Raw genomic sequence first — 21084 nt, 5'->3', positions numbered from 1 at the left:
AAAGAATCAGAATTTTCTCTCATTTATTTAATGGTTGAGGCTTTATAGGGTTAAAGCAACTAAGTGAACATTGAGTTTTTGATGATGATTGCAGCACCATATGGACAAAAGCAGCAATGTTTGCCTGTCGAAAGACCACATTTCTCATGAGGAACAGCGCATAGCATCGTCTTTGAGCCCACGCCAGTGAGTGAAAGGCCGGCGTGCTGCCGAAATAAGATGCTTGCCAAAGGGCACTGACCCCCAATAGGTCTGCGCATGTGCATACTGAGTTACCGTCAGCTCTTCTAAACAGGCTGGTGCATCGAGTTTGGCTATGTTACTAACCTAGTGTGTTTTATCTTTATTTATCCAATATTTGATAAGTATAACACATAAGTTAAAATCCATTTGAATGTGAATATAGGACTTCAGTTCATTTCATTCATGTAGTATGTCTTGACGGCCTTGACAATCCAGTGTTGCCAGCTTGGCGCCTTTCTCGCTAAATCTGGCGACTTTCCGAAGCCTCTTGGTGACTTTTTGTTGTTGTTGTGCAAAGCGACTAGTGACAAATCTAGCGACTGTTTTTGTGGTGTTTTTTGCTCACTTTTTGCCTCTCCCATGACGTTATTTTTCTCTCGTACAGCGTCTATTACCATTTCAAGCAAATTGCCAACTATGCAAATTAGGCAATGATGTCATTTACTGGCTTCTAGCGACTTTTAGGACAGCCAATCGCTACTTTTCTCACTGGGGAGTTGGCAACACTGTGACAATTTGTGTGCTAAGTGCCAATAAATGCGGGACTGAACCCCTCAACTAGCTGTAAGTCGACGCTTCATCATCGAGTTATGGAAATATTTTTTGAAGGTTGAAAAGTTGCAAAGTATATAGGTGTCAAACTCAAATAGTAGATAGTAGACCAAATAGTATACACTGTTTTTCTTTTTTTATTCAGCTGTGTGTCAGGGCTGCATTACAAATCACACATGCATTCCTGTTTGATATTCTTTAACTCAAATTATGGCTCGGGGGCCATTTGCGGCCCGCCATTCATTCTTCAGTGGCCCGCAGCAATATACTAAAAATAACGATAGTATTTTTATTTTTTAGGGTTAGATTTGGGCAGAGTGAAGATGGGATGGTGTTCAGAGTGAGAATTGATGTTGAAAAAAAATGGGCACCACTACTACTACGAAATACTACTAAATAGCTTTTCTAGTAATAACTAAAATTGACAAAAATAATAACACCATCTGTTTTCAAAACACTGGCGAATAATAATAATTATATTTTAGAAGCAAAAGTCAAGTTCTGTTATGGCATCTGTTTTAAAGATGGCCAGCATTCTATAGTTTTGGTTCTGAATGTGTCGATGGAATTTGGTCGCTGTTCAGTGCAAGGGTGGACATAGTCTAGTGGGATACATGGCCAAGGCCATACCAAAATCTTGAAAATCCTGAACTATTTGCCTAATCACCTAGAATGCTATTACCTTGCAATTTTTCAAAAATAACTGAAAATTAATTCAAATAATTTTAAAGCGCCCCCTTTTGCATCCTTCCATATTTCTGTATGCAGCCCTTAAATGAAAACGTTTGGACACCCCTGCTTTAACCCCAGTGGGGAAATCACCATACATTTAAAGAAAGTCGGGGAGCAATGTAACAGTGGGTAATTTGGCACAGGTGGTAGAAATGTCATCTTGAAACCAGAAGGTTGCAGTTTTGCTCCTGATGGCGTATCCTTAAGCGAAACGCAGCCAGACGCTACAGATCATTATGTCCATGGAATCAGCATATGCTCTTTCATATGCTCTCTCTGATTCTCAATCTGTGAAAAGGATGTTGAGGTTGCACAACACACTGACAGGTTACATCATTAATGCAAACTTGCACAATAAGCTCCAATTTTGAATCAGGGAATCAGTGTGGAGTTACAGATTGGTAATGTAGAAAATCTATGAGGCAATTCAAACCTGCAACCCTTTTGGATCAAAAGTTATGAGCATTTCAATACAATGTGCATCATCAGGTAATAAGTGTAATCCGTGAGGTTGTGTAGGTTTCTGGAATTGGTAGTGATTTCATATGTCAGTGCGTGGCAGGCAGCCATGTCGCTGCAAACAATAGATGATGGTCCGTCAGTCCGACACTGACAAACGGCCGTTTTGCTGTCAAATGATGGAGGGCTTAAAAAACACGGGTTTTCGTCCTTCACCGGAATCATCACTAACCGAGTCAGTCTGGACGGACCATTCAGTTCGTCAATGGCAAACGAAAAATAAACTAGTTCATAGTTTGTTTGTTTCTTTGTTATTTTATACACAGTTTGTTGAGTAAATTTGACTCTATTTAGAGTGGAACCAAATACACTCAGTTTTAGAGTAATATTTACACACAGAGTAAAGAATTTGGAAAAAATAAATAAAAGTCACTCAAGTGTTGAGGAATGAACTTATGACCTTCAGTTTGGGAGACTGCCACATTACCACCTGAGCTATGCCCCTCCTCCTGTTTTCTTACGAAGATTCCAGCTGACACGCGCGATATACTAACAGGGCAGCTCTGCGTGGCTCAGCGAGTAGATCGGCTGTCTCCCAAGTTGAAGGTCGTGAGTTCGTTCCTCAACTCTTGAGTGACTTTTATTTATTTATTTTTCAATTGTTTATTTTACTCTCTTCCAAGTGTAAATAATATCTATTTGGTCCACTCTAAATAGAGTCAAATTTACTCTATATAATTTACTGTGTACTTTAAATATAACTTAAAAGGACAATGAGAAATGAAATGAGTAGAAAAATAATATAAGAATACTGCACACTAAAGTAAATGATGCATGACTTGACAATTTTAAAATAGAATAACAAAAAACTAAGACAGACGGTTCCTGCGCATGTTGGCCTCTTAGGGGCAGTGTGGTGCCGTGCATGCATGGAGTGGGATGGAAGAAAACATTTTTCACAGCTTGAGAAAAAAATGGTGCCTTTGAGTCACGTTATCTTACCTGTGTGTATGTGTTTTCAAAGCGTTTGTGTGTGAATGCTAATTTCCTGTTAGCATTTGAATTGAATCCGCCATCAACTTGAGCATTAGCGCTAGCAATGTTTTGTATTTAGATATACGATGTGTGTATTTCTTGTTGTTGTGAGTGACTCACAGCGATGCTGTGCGTTACACTGGGCAAGCTAGCATCGTATTTTAATGTTTGTGCCTTGTGGTTGTTTGTCACCGTTGGGTTGCCAGATAATGGCATTTCCCGCCTATTAAGGCCCGTTATGGTGTCTTTACTCTTACTTTTCTAACAAGTGAAAACCTGGCAACCAAAATATGAACTGCGTTCAAAGCCGTTCATTTACCCCAGAATGAGCTCGTTCACAGAAACATTCACGAGGCAAAAATGCACTACGTTCAGTTCACGTTCGCCCAAAATATGAACAAGTTCATGAACTTTCCTTGAACTCGTTTATGTACAACTGGTCATAGGTTTTGCCATCCATCCATCCAGTTTCTGAACCACTTATCTTCACTATTAGCCATTTAGCTTAGCCATAGTACAGCTCCCTTTTGTTCACATTGCCTCCGCTGCCTACAGCGCATGCCAGTCCCGATAACAATCCACAGAGGTCCCGCTGGTCGCGCCATCTCGTCTGAGATGTTGAAAGTGATAAAAAAGTCGCTAGAGCTCATCCATTTGAACTGTAATCCAATGTCCACATCTAGCAGCGAAAAAAAAGTAAAAAAAAAAAAGTTGTGGCTGAGTCGTCAGCACTCCTTCGTCACATTCGAAATTTGAATGTGGAAGCCAGACCACATAGTACAAAAATGTGCTAACCCACTCATTATTAACAATAAAGATATTAAGCATAATAAACATTCTTATTTTTGCAACAGCACCATGTTGTGAAGATGCTGCTCATCCATTGTCCAGTGAGTCTATACGATAGGTCACCAACTTTTTTTTTGAAACTGAGAGCTACTTCTTGGGTACTGCTTATTGTGAAGGGATACTAATTTGATACTTACGAAGTAACAAATCAGCTTAAATTATAGGGGGTAAATCATTCAATGTACTGTCGTTGCTCCTCCTGGCTTTTCACCATAAAAGGTATGTTTTGTAAGGTGCAACAATACTGATCTTTGACCTGTACTAGTTTTTTTGTGTGTGTCAAAATGACATCGATGAAAGTGTGGAGCTATTTTGCTTGTATATTTATTTGTTACACAAAAGACACATGTAAGTGATGAGTTAATTTTAGAAGCATGTTGGTGACACCTGGACCCATGGTCTATATATCAACCTCAAGTATTGGACAAAAAAACTAATGGGAATTATGATTTTAGTGTAATAAAATGGGGGCATTGCTTCCAATATTATATATTCAGTTCAAGCATGAAGAAAAAAAAAATCTAATTTGTTGGAAACATGAGGTCTAAAGTGACTGTGACTTCAGTTCGGTGTTATTGTCCAGTAAAAAACAAAAAACAAATAGTGTTAATGAAATTTTGCATATACACAGAAGTGCAAATAAAAAATGTTTAATGATTATACATTACTGAGAATGATGGTTATCTAGTGGGAAACAAATACTGTCATCATAATGTTTGATCTGTTCAAAGACTGTGATATAGTTAACAATAGTAAGTCCAGAAGTCCCCTTTTTGTTCCCTGAGCTTGTACTTTAAATGCTAATGTTGTTTTTGCTTTTAGATGTCTCTGAGATAATTCAATTGGTAGAGAGCCATTTTTATTGTGTTTTATGTAAAAAAATAAAATAAAAATGAAACTGTTTGTATTGTCTACTTGGTGTGGTGGTGTTATTTTATTTATTTATGTTTTTTTTTTTTTATATATATACAGAAGCCCTATTGCTACAGCCGTGACATGTTCACTTTTGTGCTTACCCTCCTGGTGTACACACCAAATATGGGTGTAAGCAAACATATGCATTTTGGGTACTGTCCACATTCTACTTTCTCTTCCTCTTTCATTGAACTAATGTGTAGCCTAAATGTCAGGCTCTTCAAGTGTTTAAAAAAAAAAAGAATCCTGCAAAGGTTGATCAGCTCTGCATTGCACTCAGCAACATCAAAGTTATGTGGAATTGGGCAGTTTCAAGGTTGCAAATATAAGTTTCATTTAGGGTCAACAAAACGACGTGCTGTTTGCCTTCATAACCTTCAGGGACATGGACAAAGGTCAATTCATGCATGTAGTAAAAAAAAACAACAACGTGGTGGAACCTCATCAAACATCGAATAGGAATCAGTTGGACAAAAGTGCTTTATTTATATTACTTTTTCAAATGTACATATTACTAAGATATTCAACTGTAAAAATAGAGCATTTGTTTCTTGAAACAGTGAAAAATAATTACTTGATACAATACCATCTAACAGTGACTTGTCACTATAACCCCATTCTATTATTTGAACAAGTAGGATTTGGGTTTTTTTTTCTTACTTTTTCATCAAGTACATCATCTCATAATTTATTAAGAATCTGTTTTTATTTTAATTACATTTTGAGTAAAAGTGATTCTCATAGTAAATGATTGACTGTCTAACACTGTTTTTTGGTTTGTTTTACTTCATACCAAGTTTGTTTCACATACTGTTAATACATTTAATCTCACAAACCCTAAGTAGTATTTGGTTATATAATGCTTTTAATTCCATTATTACATTCTAACATTGTTGACCAACAATGAGAAACAGATCTTAACTGGGTTTCAGTACAGTATTTGGTTTTTAAACACTTATTATCATATATACTTGGCGTTATAAGTCTAAATTGTGTTACCGATAATTTCCAATGTCTTTAATTAGACTTATTTTTAGACAATACAGCATATAGGCCCACTACAAACTAATTTGGTTCATTTTCAAAAAATAAAGTAAAAAAGTAAATAAATAAATCATATATTTGAAAGTTGCATAGCAAAGTGTAACTAACTGAAATGAGGGCAGCATGTTTGTTTGATGAAAAAAACAAAAAAAATGTTTGATGGAAAAATATGTATTTGTTTTCTTGTGTTTTTTAACCATTTTATGTTTCACTCTATTTTGAAAATTTGACCTGAAGTGTTTGAGCCTAATCAAGCCTCTCCCTGTTCAACTGCCCATCTGTTTCATATCATCACATTATGTCTCCACGGTCACATGGAATAGTCACAAAACAGTAATACATGCAAAGGGTTCTCTTATACTTGTTAGCAAATGAAAGGATGGACACAAACATGAATGTATAAGAAGAATTACAATGACAAGAACATTAACAGTGTGTAGTCCCCATTCATTGCAGCAAAGTCGGTGCAGTCAGCGAGACATCATTCGCACAAACTCTGAGAAAAGAAAATGTTCTTATCAAGGGTGAGACCAACTTTCATTCCATTTTAATCTGACGGAGTGAGACCTGTATAATGTACAGATACTTGCCATAATATTAGGTACACCTGCACATTCAATATAGAGCTCTTATTTTTTTATTGTTGCCTTTTAAAAGACAATAGGACAGACCTACTCAGTTTTGATTTATATTCTCAAAGACATATTAATTTCAAAGTATTTCTAATTGAAACATGTCTTCTGGGGAAGAAATCTTGCATATCACATGTGATCTCACAAAAAAACAAGAAGACCCAACACTTCCCTAAATGTTGCATCAATGGTGATTACCCAACATGAAGAACAATTTCCAGAAAGCCTACGCGAGAATGTGAGTCACTTTGTAATGTAAACTGGAACGGCTGCATACTTGTTAACTTCCCCCAACTGTGATTTGTTTCGGTGAAAGCAGCATAAAATGCATCTTGGATGTTTTCCTTGTCAAGTCTTCGCTTGTATCCAACTGACGCGTCCTTGGTTTAAGCTAGCTGACAAGAACAACATCCGGGTATTCTGTGTGCGCTTGTTTTATTTGTACTTTTAAGAGACCCTTCCCGAGTGGTCACGTTTGTTTGTTTGTTTGTTTGTTTGTTTGTATGTCTGTAGGCACAGGTGGGTAGATGAGCTACATTTACTCTGTTAGATTTACTTGAGTAACTTAAAAAAATAAACTTCTAAGAGTAGTTTTACCACACAATACTTTTTACTTTTACTTGAGTAGATGTGTGAAGAAGTAACGCTACTCTTACTTCGCTATATTGGGCAACACTAGAGTCGTTACCCGCCGCCCCATTCATGTATTATATTTGCCGTATTTTCACGTAAGCGCTCCGCTTGACTGACTGTGTGGGAGCATTTCCGCGGACACTAGTGGTGTGACGTTCACGAACGAATCGAGTGTTTTGAACGGCTCTTCAATGTTACGATGGGAACCGTTCAACCCCCGAAACCTCACCCCTTCCCCCAGCGCCACCGTTCGCTTTTGGAGGGAGCGTCATCTTCGCATATTAGCGTCAATCAAACAATTAACTTTAAGTGGGTCGTTAAGCTCTGAAACAAGCAAAAAAGAAAAAAAAGAGGACACTGCTAATTGTGCATGTCTGCTTTAGCACCGTGGCAGAAATTAGAACACAGCAAGCTCAAAAAGTTATTATTTTTTTATTTAATGATTTGAAGATGCCATCATTTGCACATAATTTTATGTTTTTGTCTATCTGATGTCATTGTTTTTTTTTTTTTTTTATAAATAAATAAATCAGACTTCATGTTCAAGCAGTTACTCAGTACTTGGATATTCTTTTCAGTGAAGATTTTTCTACTTGTACTTGTGTGATTTTTTTCATGACTACTTTTTACTTTTACTTGAGTAATATTATATTTGAAGTCATGCTACTCTTACTAGAGTACAATTTTGGGCTACTCTACCCACCTTTGTTTGTATGTGCGAAGGCTTCCATGTTAACTCACTCACTTTTCACTGAAGCAATCACCTTCGCTCTCGGCTGTTTTACTGAATTTTTAATGATTTTGCAAGGCCCACAAAGTATTGTGTTCAATTGCTATAAAATCATGGAACCTACCAAAATAAATATTAGAGTATCTTCTTTCATCAGTAAAAGTTTTTTTTTTAAGTACATTTGTATCTGTTTCTGTTTTACAGCAATTAGCATTAAAATATAGCTAAGTTTCATCATTATTTCTTAAACCTGTTGAAAAAACTGGGACAAAGAGCTTGTTGCAACATGGCCATGGCTGATCTCTTATACTCTGCTGCCACCTGCTGGTCGTTTTCTGTAATAACTAACATTGCTTTAAGCGACCTCTTCATGTCAGAAACTGTATCAAAGCCTCTGTATGCTATTGCATAAAAAAAACTTAAAAGAAAACATATAACTACGTTTTTGGGAGTGCAGGACTACGTATTGAAAAACCTATGTATATGTTTTTGTGTTTGAATGAGTTAAAGGGCTTTGTAGTGAAGTTCTTCTTTTTGTTAGATCATGTGTGATGACGGGAAATTTCTGCCTTGCAAGACTTGTTTGGAAATCAATGGAGGAACAGATCGTTATGTGTATAGTTTTCTATGTCAAGATTTTCAGTGCACACAACACACTATATAATAATAATAAACAAATGTGTTAACAATGCTGTTACGGCCCTAATGATTTGTCTCATGTTTAGAATACAACAGGGAAACATTCTAAACACAAGCAAAAAAAGAAAATAACATTATAAAAAGTGACAAGTAGCTTAAATTAATACTGTCACTGTATGGTGCTCTTGTATTCTTTACATATTTTAATCTTTTCATCAAAATAGCATAGCATAGTTCCAAAGACTTTTGTACAGAATTTTTTTCTTTTTTAGTTAATACATTAAAAAGAAGTGTGCCTGCTAAAACTGAACATTAATTTCTTAAAAAGAGGATAAAATATATATTTTTTGCAGGTGTATCTAACAGTGTGGGTTCATACACAAACTCACCCTCAAAATCCACCTCTCCGTCCCCGTTGAGATCAACGTCACGCAGGATCTCATCGATCTCACGGTGGTTGAGTTGCTCTCCCATCAACTTCTTCATTGCCTCTCTCAGCTCCCCAAGGCTGATCTGACCATCCCCATCTGAGTCAAACTGGGAAGGAAAATCACAGGAAAGGATCCCACATATTATTATTATATATTTTTTAATAATAATAATAATTATTATTATTATTATTTATTGGAGAAATAATGGCGTATGAAATTCGCATCTGTAATGCTTACCTCTTTAAAGGCATCCCTCAGCTCTTTGACTCCAATCATGTCTGCAGTCTCAGCCAGCATTTTTGGACCCATCAGCTCCACAAAGTCTTCAAAGTCTACTCTGCCGCCACCTGGAGGCCAACAAACAGAAAGCGTAAAAGAAACTACGGTACATATAGTATAATACTGTTGAGCTATTACAAACTACTTACTCCAAGAGTACAATAAGAAAGCAAATACTTTGTACATTTTAAGCTCAACTGTTTACTTCTGTTGTTAAAATAATTATTTGTCATTTATAACTTGCTTTGGTATTATAGAACTTAAATAAAGGTGTCCGGTTGGACCCTACACAGATGGAATGAAGATGGAATAGTCACTATGGTAATAGTTCGTATTTTCTGCAATATGTACATGTATTAAAAAACACACACAACAATGTACTACTGTAATACCTGTGTATTGCGTTAACAAGTAACTGTTCTTCTTGTTTTCTATTATTAAGCTGTCACCTTAACAATTTGGTCGAGGCTCACATTTGCTTAATTAATTATTTATTTGTGTTAGATATATGAACCCAATACAAAAAAAAATTATGCAGCTTGTTGAAAACAAAGGCCGATCAAATTAAACATTCCAAATAAATGTACAACTTTTTGGTCAATTGTGTTATATTATTTAAAAACAGCTTTTAATCATTTTTCCATTGATAATAAAATAATTTTGGGGAGAAACAAAACATGCACTTCATTATGAACTCACCACTTATTAAACATATTGGACATGATATATTTTATCCGAAGCAGAATTCCTGTTGTGGGATTAAAAAATCATTTTCCTGTTTTCTGAATTTTTTTCCCACTTTTTTAATGAGCAGTTTTTCTGGACTTACAGATCTGCTGGCTGAGCTCGATCAATTCCATTTCTGTTGGCATGTATCCCATAGTCCTCATGCACTCGCCAAGGTCCTTACAGCTGATAAAGCCGTCCTTGTCCTTGTCAAACTCTTGGAATGCCTCACGCAGCTCTGTTGGAATCATTTATATATACATTTAAATATGCTTGTTTTTTGTTTTAGCTTTCTAAAGCATTCACAGATTCAGGATGGAAATCTAAAAAAAAAATTACCACTGCACCAATAACATGAAACTGCAATTGCATTTTTATATCTTTACAATCAAGACTGTTGTGTTGACATGGACCGTACATCTGTTTAGCATTCACAATCTGAAAACAATCACGGGGGAAATGCCTCCTCTTCATCTTTTACACATTTTTATTTTCTACAATAATGTTTATTATAAATCTACTGCAGTACTCTCTGTTATGCATCTTTACGTGAAAACCACATATCATTAAACCACTTATTGATACAGTTCAAAACAGAAATGGGATGTGTCAAGGTGGGGGCAAAGTTAGAACAGCTCTCGGGTTCCCAATTAATTGATTACATTGAAATGAATGACAGGGTAAGGGAAGAGATGCAATCATTTAATAAAAGAGTTGTCCTACCTTCCATTTCTTCAGGCCGCAGGTCTCGGTCCTGCCGGGTGCAGATTGAGTTCAAATAGTGCATGAAAAGAAGAGAAAAACCAAGACAGCAGAAAAGCAGTTAGATTATGTACACACTACATGGACGATACTGACAGCAAACTCACTTAGCATAGCTTAGCAATCTTTTATGTTTTAATGTCAGAAAAAAGTGTTGTGGTTAGTTGAGCCACAAAAAGGCTCCATTCCGACACACACACACACACACACAAATCGAACTGCATGTGCTGAGTGAACTTGCAACAACTAGAAGCGAACAACTGAGAAGATAAGTAGGAAATATACAAATTAAAAAATAATAAAAAACAAAAATATATACATAAGTCACACAGTTTCAAAATCAAGGGCCCTATTTTCGTGTCGAGCACAAAGCACAGTCTAACTGTGCGCATGGGTGGAATTTTCTTTCTTTTGGTGCTTTTGTAGACGAACACAGGTCAAAATGCGCATTTACGCCATTGTGGGAGTGAACACAGCTGACTTGCTTCCCAGCCAATAGAATCAGCCCCTCTCATTCCCTTTAAATTCAGGTCAACAGATGAATGTGGTCACTGGAGTCTATGAAGGAGATTGGCGAGTGTAAAGTACATTTGTAAAACAATTTTATTTGCTTCTATAATAACAATTTTATTGGACAAAATCACTGTCGTCACAACAGTAATTTTTTGCTAAATTATTGAAATAAAATATGACATTTATCTGAAAAAAATCTGTCATAGTTGTCATTACTCAGTGATCATAAAAAAAAAAAAAAGTCACTCACACGTTCTAGTTTGACAAAAAAAAGAAAGATCTTTACATTAAACATGAGCCCCCCTTTTTGATATAAATTTAACATTTACGTCTTGACTTGATGTTTGGAGTTATACGACCATCCGACGTCCTAACTCTTCCTATTAAGGAAGATAACGGCCACATAATGATTTTTGTTCTTCATATCTATTGCAGCTCAAGCTTAATTTGTATCATTATTTTGTTAATTTAATGGTGCATTAGCATTACATTATTTCATTGTGGAAGGCCTGATGCTGTTTTTGTTGTTGTTGTTTTTTAACCTATTTTGCAGCGCTCATTTTGACATCATCAGCTACCCTAAAGGAGCCAAAAACATCACTTCCCATTATTGAAGCCCAAAAGATTTCCCTGCCTCCTCAAAGGGTATGCATAAAAGTTTGTGAAACAGTGTTGAGGTGAAACAAGGATACATCTGTTCACGATATGTTTTGCGAGGTTGTGGAATCATCAGCAGGAATAATACTGCGTCGGATTAGAGGTTGCTGAGGGGACAACACAAGGAGATTACAGACCCAAATTGTATTACAAATCACGAAAGCTTATCGGTTTTTCATTTTCCATCCCAAACCAATTTTGCCAGATGTGGTTTCATTAAACAGATATTATTTCACCTGCACACTCGACACACATTCACATGTATGGATCTTGATTGAATTGTAATAACTATGAATATTTACATAAAGATGACATATTGTGGTTTGTTTGATTGATTTTTGTTCTTGCTTGACCAGTTTTTCTGTTACACTACAAATCAAGGTTATTCTAATCTAAACTAAGCATAAATGAAATGAGGTCATTATGGAAAGACCTTACTATACATATCCTATTTCTGAATGTGTGGCAGTATTGCCATGTAACATAATACACTGTAAATACTTTGAATTTTCCTTTATCTACTATATTTACTAAATAAAATGCATATTGTTACTTTCATACATTTCCCCAGAAACATGTTTGTTATTTGTTACTCCCAAATAAAATCAGAAATTGTCCTGCCAGTACCGAACAACATAGCCCCCCCCGCACCACTTACCGGTAAGTACACTAAAATGAAAAGAAAATGAAAATGAAAACAACAAAAAATATACTTTTCCTTCCATTAACTATGTTTAATATCAGAAAATTACTTAAAATATTTAAGTACAGCAAATGTCAGATACTTTTAAGACAAGTGGCGATTGCTCTAAGACTGCAAGGGATGCTCAGCTTCCCCAGAATACCCTCCCCCTGAAAAAAAGAAAAATAATAATGAATAATGAATTATGCACTGCTGTGTGTACAATTCATTTGCGCTTGAATAACTTAGTCTTTTGTTCCAAATCAGCTACTTATCACAAATAACTGACACGACTTCCTTCTCATGTATCCCTTTAGTTACACAGTCGAAGGCTGCTTCCTAGAGTGAGTTGTTCCACTGCGCAAAACGGGCAGTCATTGGATAAATGCTGGGCTTTTTCCCGCCCATCAGATGCTCAAAGTCTATGGGGCTTTATGGAACGGTGGGCCGGCCCAGACATTCAACTACTGCGTGATGATTGGATGATCTGTCTGAGGCGTAAGAAAAAAAAAGAAGAAAAAAAAAAGAAGAAAAAAAAGAGCTTCCCCTCATTTGAATGACCAGCAGCCATTTAGACTTTTACTCTTGTCCTATTGGACAAGGTGATTTTATTTCTACCAAAGTTAATTTCTGCTTGAATATTTTTTCTATTGCTTTCAGGTAACTTTATATAAGACTGACTTCCGATAAAACATACAAGTCTGGATTTATTGAAAAAATATATATAAAAAGCAACAAATGAATGCACTGACATACATAACACAAAACGTATTTGTGATATCCTAATGGGGTAGATGCCACGGACTTCCGATTTCCGGGTTTTACACATCAGCGCCATTTCCGGACACTGCTGACCGTGTTCCAACAATTGCGCCCCCATCCCTGCGGCTCAAGGGCTGCGGCTCAAGGGCTGCGGCTCAAGGGCTGCGGCTCAAGGGCTGCGGCTCAAGGGCTGCGGCTCAAGGGCTGCGGCTCAAGGGCTGCGGCTCAAGGGCTGCGGCTCAAGGGCTGCGGCTCAAGGGCTGCGGCTCAAGGGCTGCGGGAACGCTTCCATGCACGGCATGTGACATTTTAGCACTGCGAGGTGGCTGATGCAGTCTATTTATTAGGTGGATAATTGGAGACAGGTGGAAGCAATCAGAAACTGGAACCGCGACTGAGCATGGCAGGAGGAAGGGCAAGTGACCTGGAGTGAGAGTGGTGGTTAGTTCTTTCAAAATAAAACCAGAAATGGCTGGAAGGAATAAGAGCAACACATGCCCGCTTACTGCGGCGTGACATGTTGGAGCTTATCGCAGTTGACTTGAGAGGCGGATTTCAACCTGGGTGTGTCGGCTGCAAAACACATACAGATATATAGAGGAGACAAAACAAACATTCAAACAAACATAGAGCAGGGATGGGCAACTTAAAGGGGCTACAAGTTTTTTGCTAGTGCTACCAGAGTGCCACATAGGTCTGGACTGGGCACTTCCTTACCAGATACAAGATCAAAATGCCATTTTTAAGTAGAACCAACATACTGTATATTAACTCATTCACTGCCATTGACGGCTATAGACGTCAAAAATGCATTGAACTATTTCTATTAGTTTCACTTTTTTTAACAAGAGTATGAAAACCTAGAAAAAAATGTATTGTACATATAGAACAGATATAAAATTTGTGATTAATCTTGAGTTTAAATAATTAAGTAATCAAACAAAAATAAAATATTAAAAAATTAGGGGTGTCTGACAATTTTTTTTATTGTAATTAATCTCATGACTTCAATAGTTAACTCGCGATTTATCACAAATGTTATATCTGTTCTAAACGTACTATACATTTTTTTCTAGGTTTTCATACTCTTGTTAACAAAAGTGGGAAAAAAATGGAAACTAATAGAAATAGTTCAAATGAATTTTTGACGTCTATAGCAGTGAATGAGTTAATGCCAAGGTAATGTCTAATCTTCCACTGAACTAATCTGCACATGTATCAAAGTATCTTAATATATTTTAAGGGCAAATGTATGAAAGATCTACTCTTCAACAACAAAGGCCGTGATGAGGTTTCGCACATACTGTGATTAGATTTTTTTCTTCTTCCCAGTGCAAAGGGCTTTTGTGCATAAAATGTAGTGGAGAACCTGCAAAATGATTGGAACCCCAAACCTTCGACTTGTGAGGGGCATGTGTTCTCCAGCAACAACAACAACAACAACAAAACCACTGGTCCGCCATGCAGCCTGTTGCATAAACGTGCAATTTAATTGCTAGGGGTGTAACAGACAAGATTACGAAAACTAACGAAAACAATTTAACAAAAATTCAAGCAACTATTTTGTTAACGAAAAAAAAAAAGCTTTTTAAAAAAAAATGAAAATTAACTGAAACTACATTTTATGTTTACAAAACTAATTAAAACTAACTATAATTATAGTGAAAATGTCCTTTGCTTTAGTCTTTGGTAATTAGATTAATGCATGAGCCTTTGGGGATAATTTTAAATGGGATTTTAAGTATATTTATTTAACCGGAATAAGGACGTTTGAAAGTGTATTACACAGAAGTGTGTGTCTGTTGGGGTTAAAGAAGAGCCATTCAAAAATACTTGATTCGTTCGTGAACGTCACATTACTAGTGTCGGCGGAAATGCGCCCACACAGTCAAGCGGTGCGCTTACGTAAAAATACGGTAAATCTAATGTATGAATGGGGCGGCGGGTAACGACTCTAATGTAGCCCAATATATCGGAGTAAGAGTAGCGTTACTTCTTCACACATCTACTCAAGTAAAAGTAAAAAGTATTGTGTGGTAAAACTGCTCTTAGAAGTACATTTTTTCTGAAAGTTTCTCAAGTAAATGTAACGGTGTAACTCTTACTATACTGCCCACCTCTTGTCAATACGTTAGCCATTAGCAAAACTGCTCTGTGTTTCTTTAGGCACTAGGCCTGCGGCGAGAACACACAACTAAATGTACATTTTACATTTCTTCTTCCTTACCGTATATGTCTGTGTAGGAATCCTAATGACCAACCCATCGAATTACATCAATTATTCCTGCATTTTGTTCTTAAAAATATATTGCTCTTTTTAAACTCTAGTCAAAGAAACATTAAACAATATAATTCAAGGACGGCACAAAACTGCTTAAGAAGAAACAAACATTAAAAGCAAGAAATCGTTTTTTAAAGGGGATGTATCTTGTTATTTGAATCCATTCCACAGTTAATTATAGGCATATAATGATTTAATCTTACCTTTGACACCACGGGGATGTCATTTTTTATGAAACATTCGATATTTTGCTGGCTATTTTTCTAACGCGGAAGTAAAAGGCCCGGTTCTGTATAACCCCACCTCTCCCCTGTGTGGTTGCCGCGCTCCTCTCATCCTAAGCCGGCTGGAGAATTGCGTTCGAGCGCTCCTCTGAGTGGCCATGCAAGACCGCCCAGCCCTTGCAATACAACTGTGTCTTCTTTAAATATGGAAATTGGATGGATGTGCAATTTTTCAAGAAACATTTGAAACAGCTCCTTTGCCGCAAGAAATCGCAATGGAGGAGGAGGAGGAGAAAAAAAGAAGCACTGAGTGGGACGTTATCCTGGGACCTTCTGCTTACATGGTATGCTCACTAACTACTACACCCTTCACTCAGTTAGGTACAAAAGTGCAGTAATTTTACTTGTATTTTACACAAGCGTCGGCCAGAACCTGGGATTTTAAGACGGCCAATTGTCATTGCACTTTGGCATTGCAAATGTGAATGATAATTGATTGCTTTGAATTCATTTGGACAGAACGTTTACTGAAAAAGGCTACTTTTATTACTATCCTGCGAGTATGGAGGTTTCAGAGAAAGTGTGTGTGTGTTTTGTGTTTAGTCTGCATAGACGGTGCGGGGGTGGGTCCGCACCTGATGATGTCATAGAGTGAGCACTTGGGTTGGGAGGGGCTGGTGCGTGGAGAGCAGAATGACCTAGATTTTCTCATAGAGGGGCCAATGGAGGGAATTAGTATTTTAACATGGCTAAAAGCTCCATAAATTGATTTTTCACATTACTATCCCTTTACATTTTTTCACCAAAATAACTCAGCTCACTAAAAAAAATTATATTATTGGGGTGTTTGCTCTGCATAACATTCCAAATCTGCAATACAAATATTACGCCTTTTAATGTAGTAGACTGCAGTAGAAGACTTGGTGTACACACAACTAAGACATGTCTTCCATCTAGTGGTGATTGGTGATATTAACTACAGTCGGACCCTGCAAATTTGCAGTTTAGCACCCCAGATTCAAATAATCACAGATTTTTGTTTCAATATTTGCTCATATTTTATAGTTTATTGAAGGTTTATCAGCATTTTTTTTTAGGGGCCAAAATTGTTTTTAATAATTAAATTTTTTTATTTTTTTATTTATTTTTTATTATTGGGGAGCTGGGGGAGGGCAAAAAAATAAAATAATTTTATTATTATTATTATTATTATTATGATGATTTTAATTAATGATGGCAACATGCCCCTTGATGAGATCAGCGGCACGTTGGTGGAGGGGTTAGCACATCTGCCACAGAGTTGAGAGATTAGCAGTTCAAATGCATGCTCTGGTCTGTCCTTTGCATGGTCTGTTGAGCCGTTCGAGCAATTAGTACTGTCTCACTGTTTGGAAGTTGCCTGAAACAGTATGTTTGAACCTGCTACATAAACAATGTGCAACAGCGTAACATAATACACATGGTAAGATATTGCCGTAAAACGTCTCCTCTTCATTCAAGGTTATCTTATGTCCCCGTGGACCATAACTCAGTAAATCAGCCATAATCTTAATGCCTTTTGTCAATTAGCGCCGCTAGCCTCTTATTGATCTCCACATATTATAATTGCATGACATAAATCTGGACTAGATCATCTTCATGTCTCCACAGTATTTTCTGTTGAGTGTGTGCAAGTCATACATACGAGCTGGCTCTGTGCGAAGCCCTGTTTGAGGAAGACACACGCAGGCCCAACAATGTTGTGCAACATGTTGCAGTTCTTAACCAAAGCGCAGAGCGGCTCATCGAACTCCGGCTCGCTCCCTCTTTCCTCCTCTTCTTCCGTGTCCATCTCACCTGCTTCTCTCAGGCCCCCGAGCATGGCTGTAGCCAGTGGGGACCCACTTCGCTCTACAGGGGACACCGCCTTAGAAGAGGGGATCCAATTAAAATGATCAATGGCACCAGTGGAACAGATTCATTTCGACTATATACATTTAAAATATGAATTGCAATTTGTAGCATCTAATATAGAATGTATAAAATTTGTATAAAATGTGTAAAGTACATACTAGAGGACCATTCCATCCCAACATCCTTACCTTACTCTTTGTGCTATTTTTTCTAGATGTCTTGTTGATATTTCCCATCACCACCCTCTCTTTTCCCCGTGTTTGCCCACTTCTGCTCGTCCTCAACAGTCACATTCAAGTCCGAAATCCAACAGCGAGCTACATCCTGCGCATGCCTCTCAAAACTCGCGAGCAAACTTTCCTCTTGTGTGAACAAACTACAATCCAAGTTTCTGCTGGTCCAGATAGAGCCAATATATCCACATGGTGCTGCGTGCGATTATTAAACTCCTATAAATTAAAAGCTGGTGAAATTCAGTTCTAATACAAGAAGGATACAATTATGAACAGTTGGAGAAGAGTGATAGGTCAGTATTGGAGAGCCTGGTCATATCCCACAATCTCTGATTGCATGACATGAACATTTTCTCTCTCTCTCTCTCTCTCTCTCTCTCTCTCTCTCTCTCTCTCTCTCTCTCTCTCTCTCTCTCTCTCTCTCTCCCTCCCTCCCTCCCTCCCACTCACTCACTCACTCACTCACTCACACACACAAACACATTTTGTCTATCTATCTGTCACCCCAGCCCACTGCGAGTGATATTTTGAATTTGGACCAACTTAATCTAATCCATCCCACCTACTTTCCTCTCTCTGCCTCTCGAACATCACGTTTATGGTCTCAAAATGACCACTGGCCTGGCACAACTCCGCATGTGCATGAGAGCGCATGGAAGGGGGAGGTGTATGGGCAGAATTACGGATGAGGAGTTGGCTGTCTGTTTAATCCCTGGCATTTCAGATTAGAGGAAAGGGTTATGTCGGACATGAGTAAAGGCTTGAATAGAATTTCCGTTACAAGCAAGCAACATGAAATTGTAAGATATTTATAATTTTGCAACAAGTTGTTTAAAAACAAGCCATATTATGCATGTGTATACCATTAGGTGTTTTAAAGTACGGTATGTCAAAAACATAGGGAAGTTGCTAGAACAGTGACAAAAAACTATAGTAATACTTCCATCAGTCATGACGCACAACATCGAATATAATGTGCATTCATCTATTATCTATTCCACACCAGCATCCTGTTCAGGACAAAAGCAGACCCCACCACACTTCACTGGTCACCAATCAGAGGGCACATAAAAGAATAGGAACTGAATCCATGCTGGCTGCATAGAAGTCAGGCGAGCGAACCACAACACTGTAAGCAATGCTTTCAGGAAAATGTATGTAGTATATGTAGTATTGTCACAATTCTGGCTATAATGTAGCTGCATAAAGCATCTCAAAACTGTTCTGCTACTTATTTCCTTCAGACGAATAGATGGTTGCAGTGGACATATCCGCGTGTCTAAACAAAAAACGCATAATTTGGATGATGTCAACACTTCTGGTTCATGATTGGATTTTAACGAACCAATCACAATCGCAAGTTGATTTGCAGGATGTTCATGTTTAAAAAAAAAAAATAAAAATGTTGCATATAAACTTGGTAAGTTACGTTCCAGCCATATTATCATGGCGTCCACTATAACAATTAAAAACATGAGATAACAACCCCCCTCAAAAAATAAATAAATACAAATAAATGTCCATTTTGTTCTTTTATGGGAAAAGAACCAAAATCAACACACATAAAAACAACATTTTGTTTTGAAGGGGCTACACAGTGTGGACAATTTATTGCCATCTATAGTAGGGAACTAATAAAATGCAATGACCTGAATTCAAAACGAGGGCGTTTTGAAGCACGCACACTATGCTGCCTCAGCGAAATCACACTTCGCGAGCCCTCCACGTACTATGTTGGCAAAGTTTTTCTCCTTCTGGTATCCGCAGCAGAAAGATAACTGCAAAATATGTCAGCCTCCAGTAAGACATAGCACAAACTAAGTACTTAAACTATAATTAGCCATTACTAGACATACGATTATTATAAAAAATAAATTTAAAAAAGTACGTTGATATATCCATCCATCCATTTTTTGAACCGCTTATTCCTTACAAGGATCGCAGGGGTGCTGGAGCCTATCACTGGGAACACCTTGAACTGATTGCCAGCCAATCCAAAATCCTCCCACATTCCAAGGACATGCATGGCAGGTTAATTGAACACTCTAAATTGTCCCTAGGTGCGATTGTGAGTATGTATGGTTGTTAGTCTCTGTGTGCCCTGCGATTGGCTGGCAACTAGTTCAGGGTGTACCCCGCCTACTGCCCAAAGCCAGCTGGGATAGGCTTTGTTGTTGACGTCAAAACATTTAAAGCTACTGCAAAGTGAAAATAAATATGTCTGATAATTTTGACAGCACAGATTGTGGTTAACAACTCTGACCAATTTGAATCATTAAAAAAACTGCCAGCTTTATAAAATGAGGGTTCACAGTCTTGAAAAATCAATATGTTGTCCCCATTCTTAAATGCTGGATACGTGAAGCCGTGCCCCATTGAAAAATAAATGCAACTTCATCTAACAATTTTCTGATGGCTACACATCCTACATGCTTGAGCAGTGGAGGGGAAAACAACACTTAAAGCGTCCGGTGACTGGAATATATCCCACTGGAACAATGCCAATACAGGAATGTAGCTTCCATGCCGCAACCAGAGGCTTGCGAGCAAACAACCATCCGTCCTTTGATTTCGGTACACTTTGACGTGTGAATTAAAATTGATTATGTCATGTGGATGGTAGATTACCCCAATACTTGTAATGTTTATGATATAATGTTTTTAGAAAATATAAATTGATTTTTGGGAAGTTGGGAGAGGGGAAAAACACAGTTGCAGAAGTTGTAATATTTTTAATACGGTGGTGGTTTTGTACTAGTGAAACGGTCCACTGCCATTCTTAGGGCAAGTGCATGCAGATTCTCGGGCAGCGCACTAACAAGCAGCCACTGGGGATTACTGAGAGCCTACTGAGAGCCAAGAGTCGTTGAGGAGAGAAGAGCTTTCGACATGTTGCATTATCAAAACGTCGCCACGAGAGTGCAGCAGAGCTAATCTTTTTGGCTGTTGAGAATCAAAAGCTTCACTCAAACTGCAATACAAAATAGCCAACGGTAGAGGGCATACACAGAGAGATGCAGCACAAGACAGCAAGATGCTGAAAGGTTAAAGCCCTTTCATTTTGTCCACACCCAATCAGTTTTTGACACACGAGTATGAGTCCTCAAACCACGCTGATTTACCTTTTCTTGACCTTGAAATTGGACGCCACAATGTAAATATAATTTATATTGTACAA

At 37.6% G+C, this 21084-nt stretch overlaps 1 protein-coding gene across 1 annotated transcript in view; it reads right to left on the bottom strand.

Annotated features, from left to right (window-relative positions):
- Nucleotides 1-5247: 5247 nt before the first annotated feature.
- The window catches only part of cabp2a (calcium binding protein 2a), a 29173-nt gene continuing 13336 nt past the window's right edge, over nt 5248-21084 (bottom strand). Inside the window, 5 exon segments of the mRNA XM_086082619.1 lie at nt 5248-6325; nt 8853-9000; nt 9132-9241; nt 10003-10137; nt 10623-10653. Of these exon segments, the coding sequence (XP_085938745.1) occupies nt 6300-6325; nt 8853-9000; nt 9132-9241; nt 10003-10137; nt 10623-10653 (450 nt within the window). The 3' untranslated portion in view covers nt 5248-6299.

The sequence above is a fragment of the Leptonotus elevatus genome, chromosome 8, assembly GCF_054856555.1.
Source record: "Leptonotus elevatus isolate MCC_2025b chromosome 8, RoL_Lele_1.0, whole genome shotgun sequence".
NCBI lineage: Eukaryota > Metazoa > Chordata > Actinopteri > Syngnathiformes > Syngnathidae > Leptonotus > Leptonotus elevatus.
The sequence above is the reverse complement of the archived record's forward strand: the minus strand, read 5'-3'. Positions and strand labels throughout refer to the sequence as shown.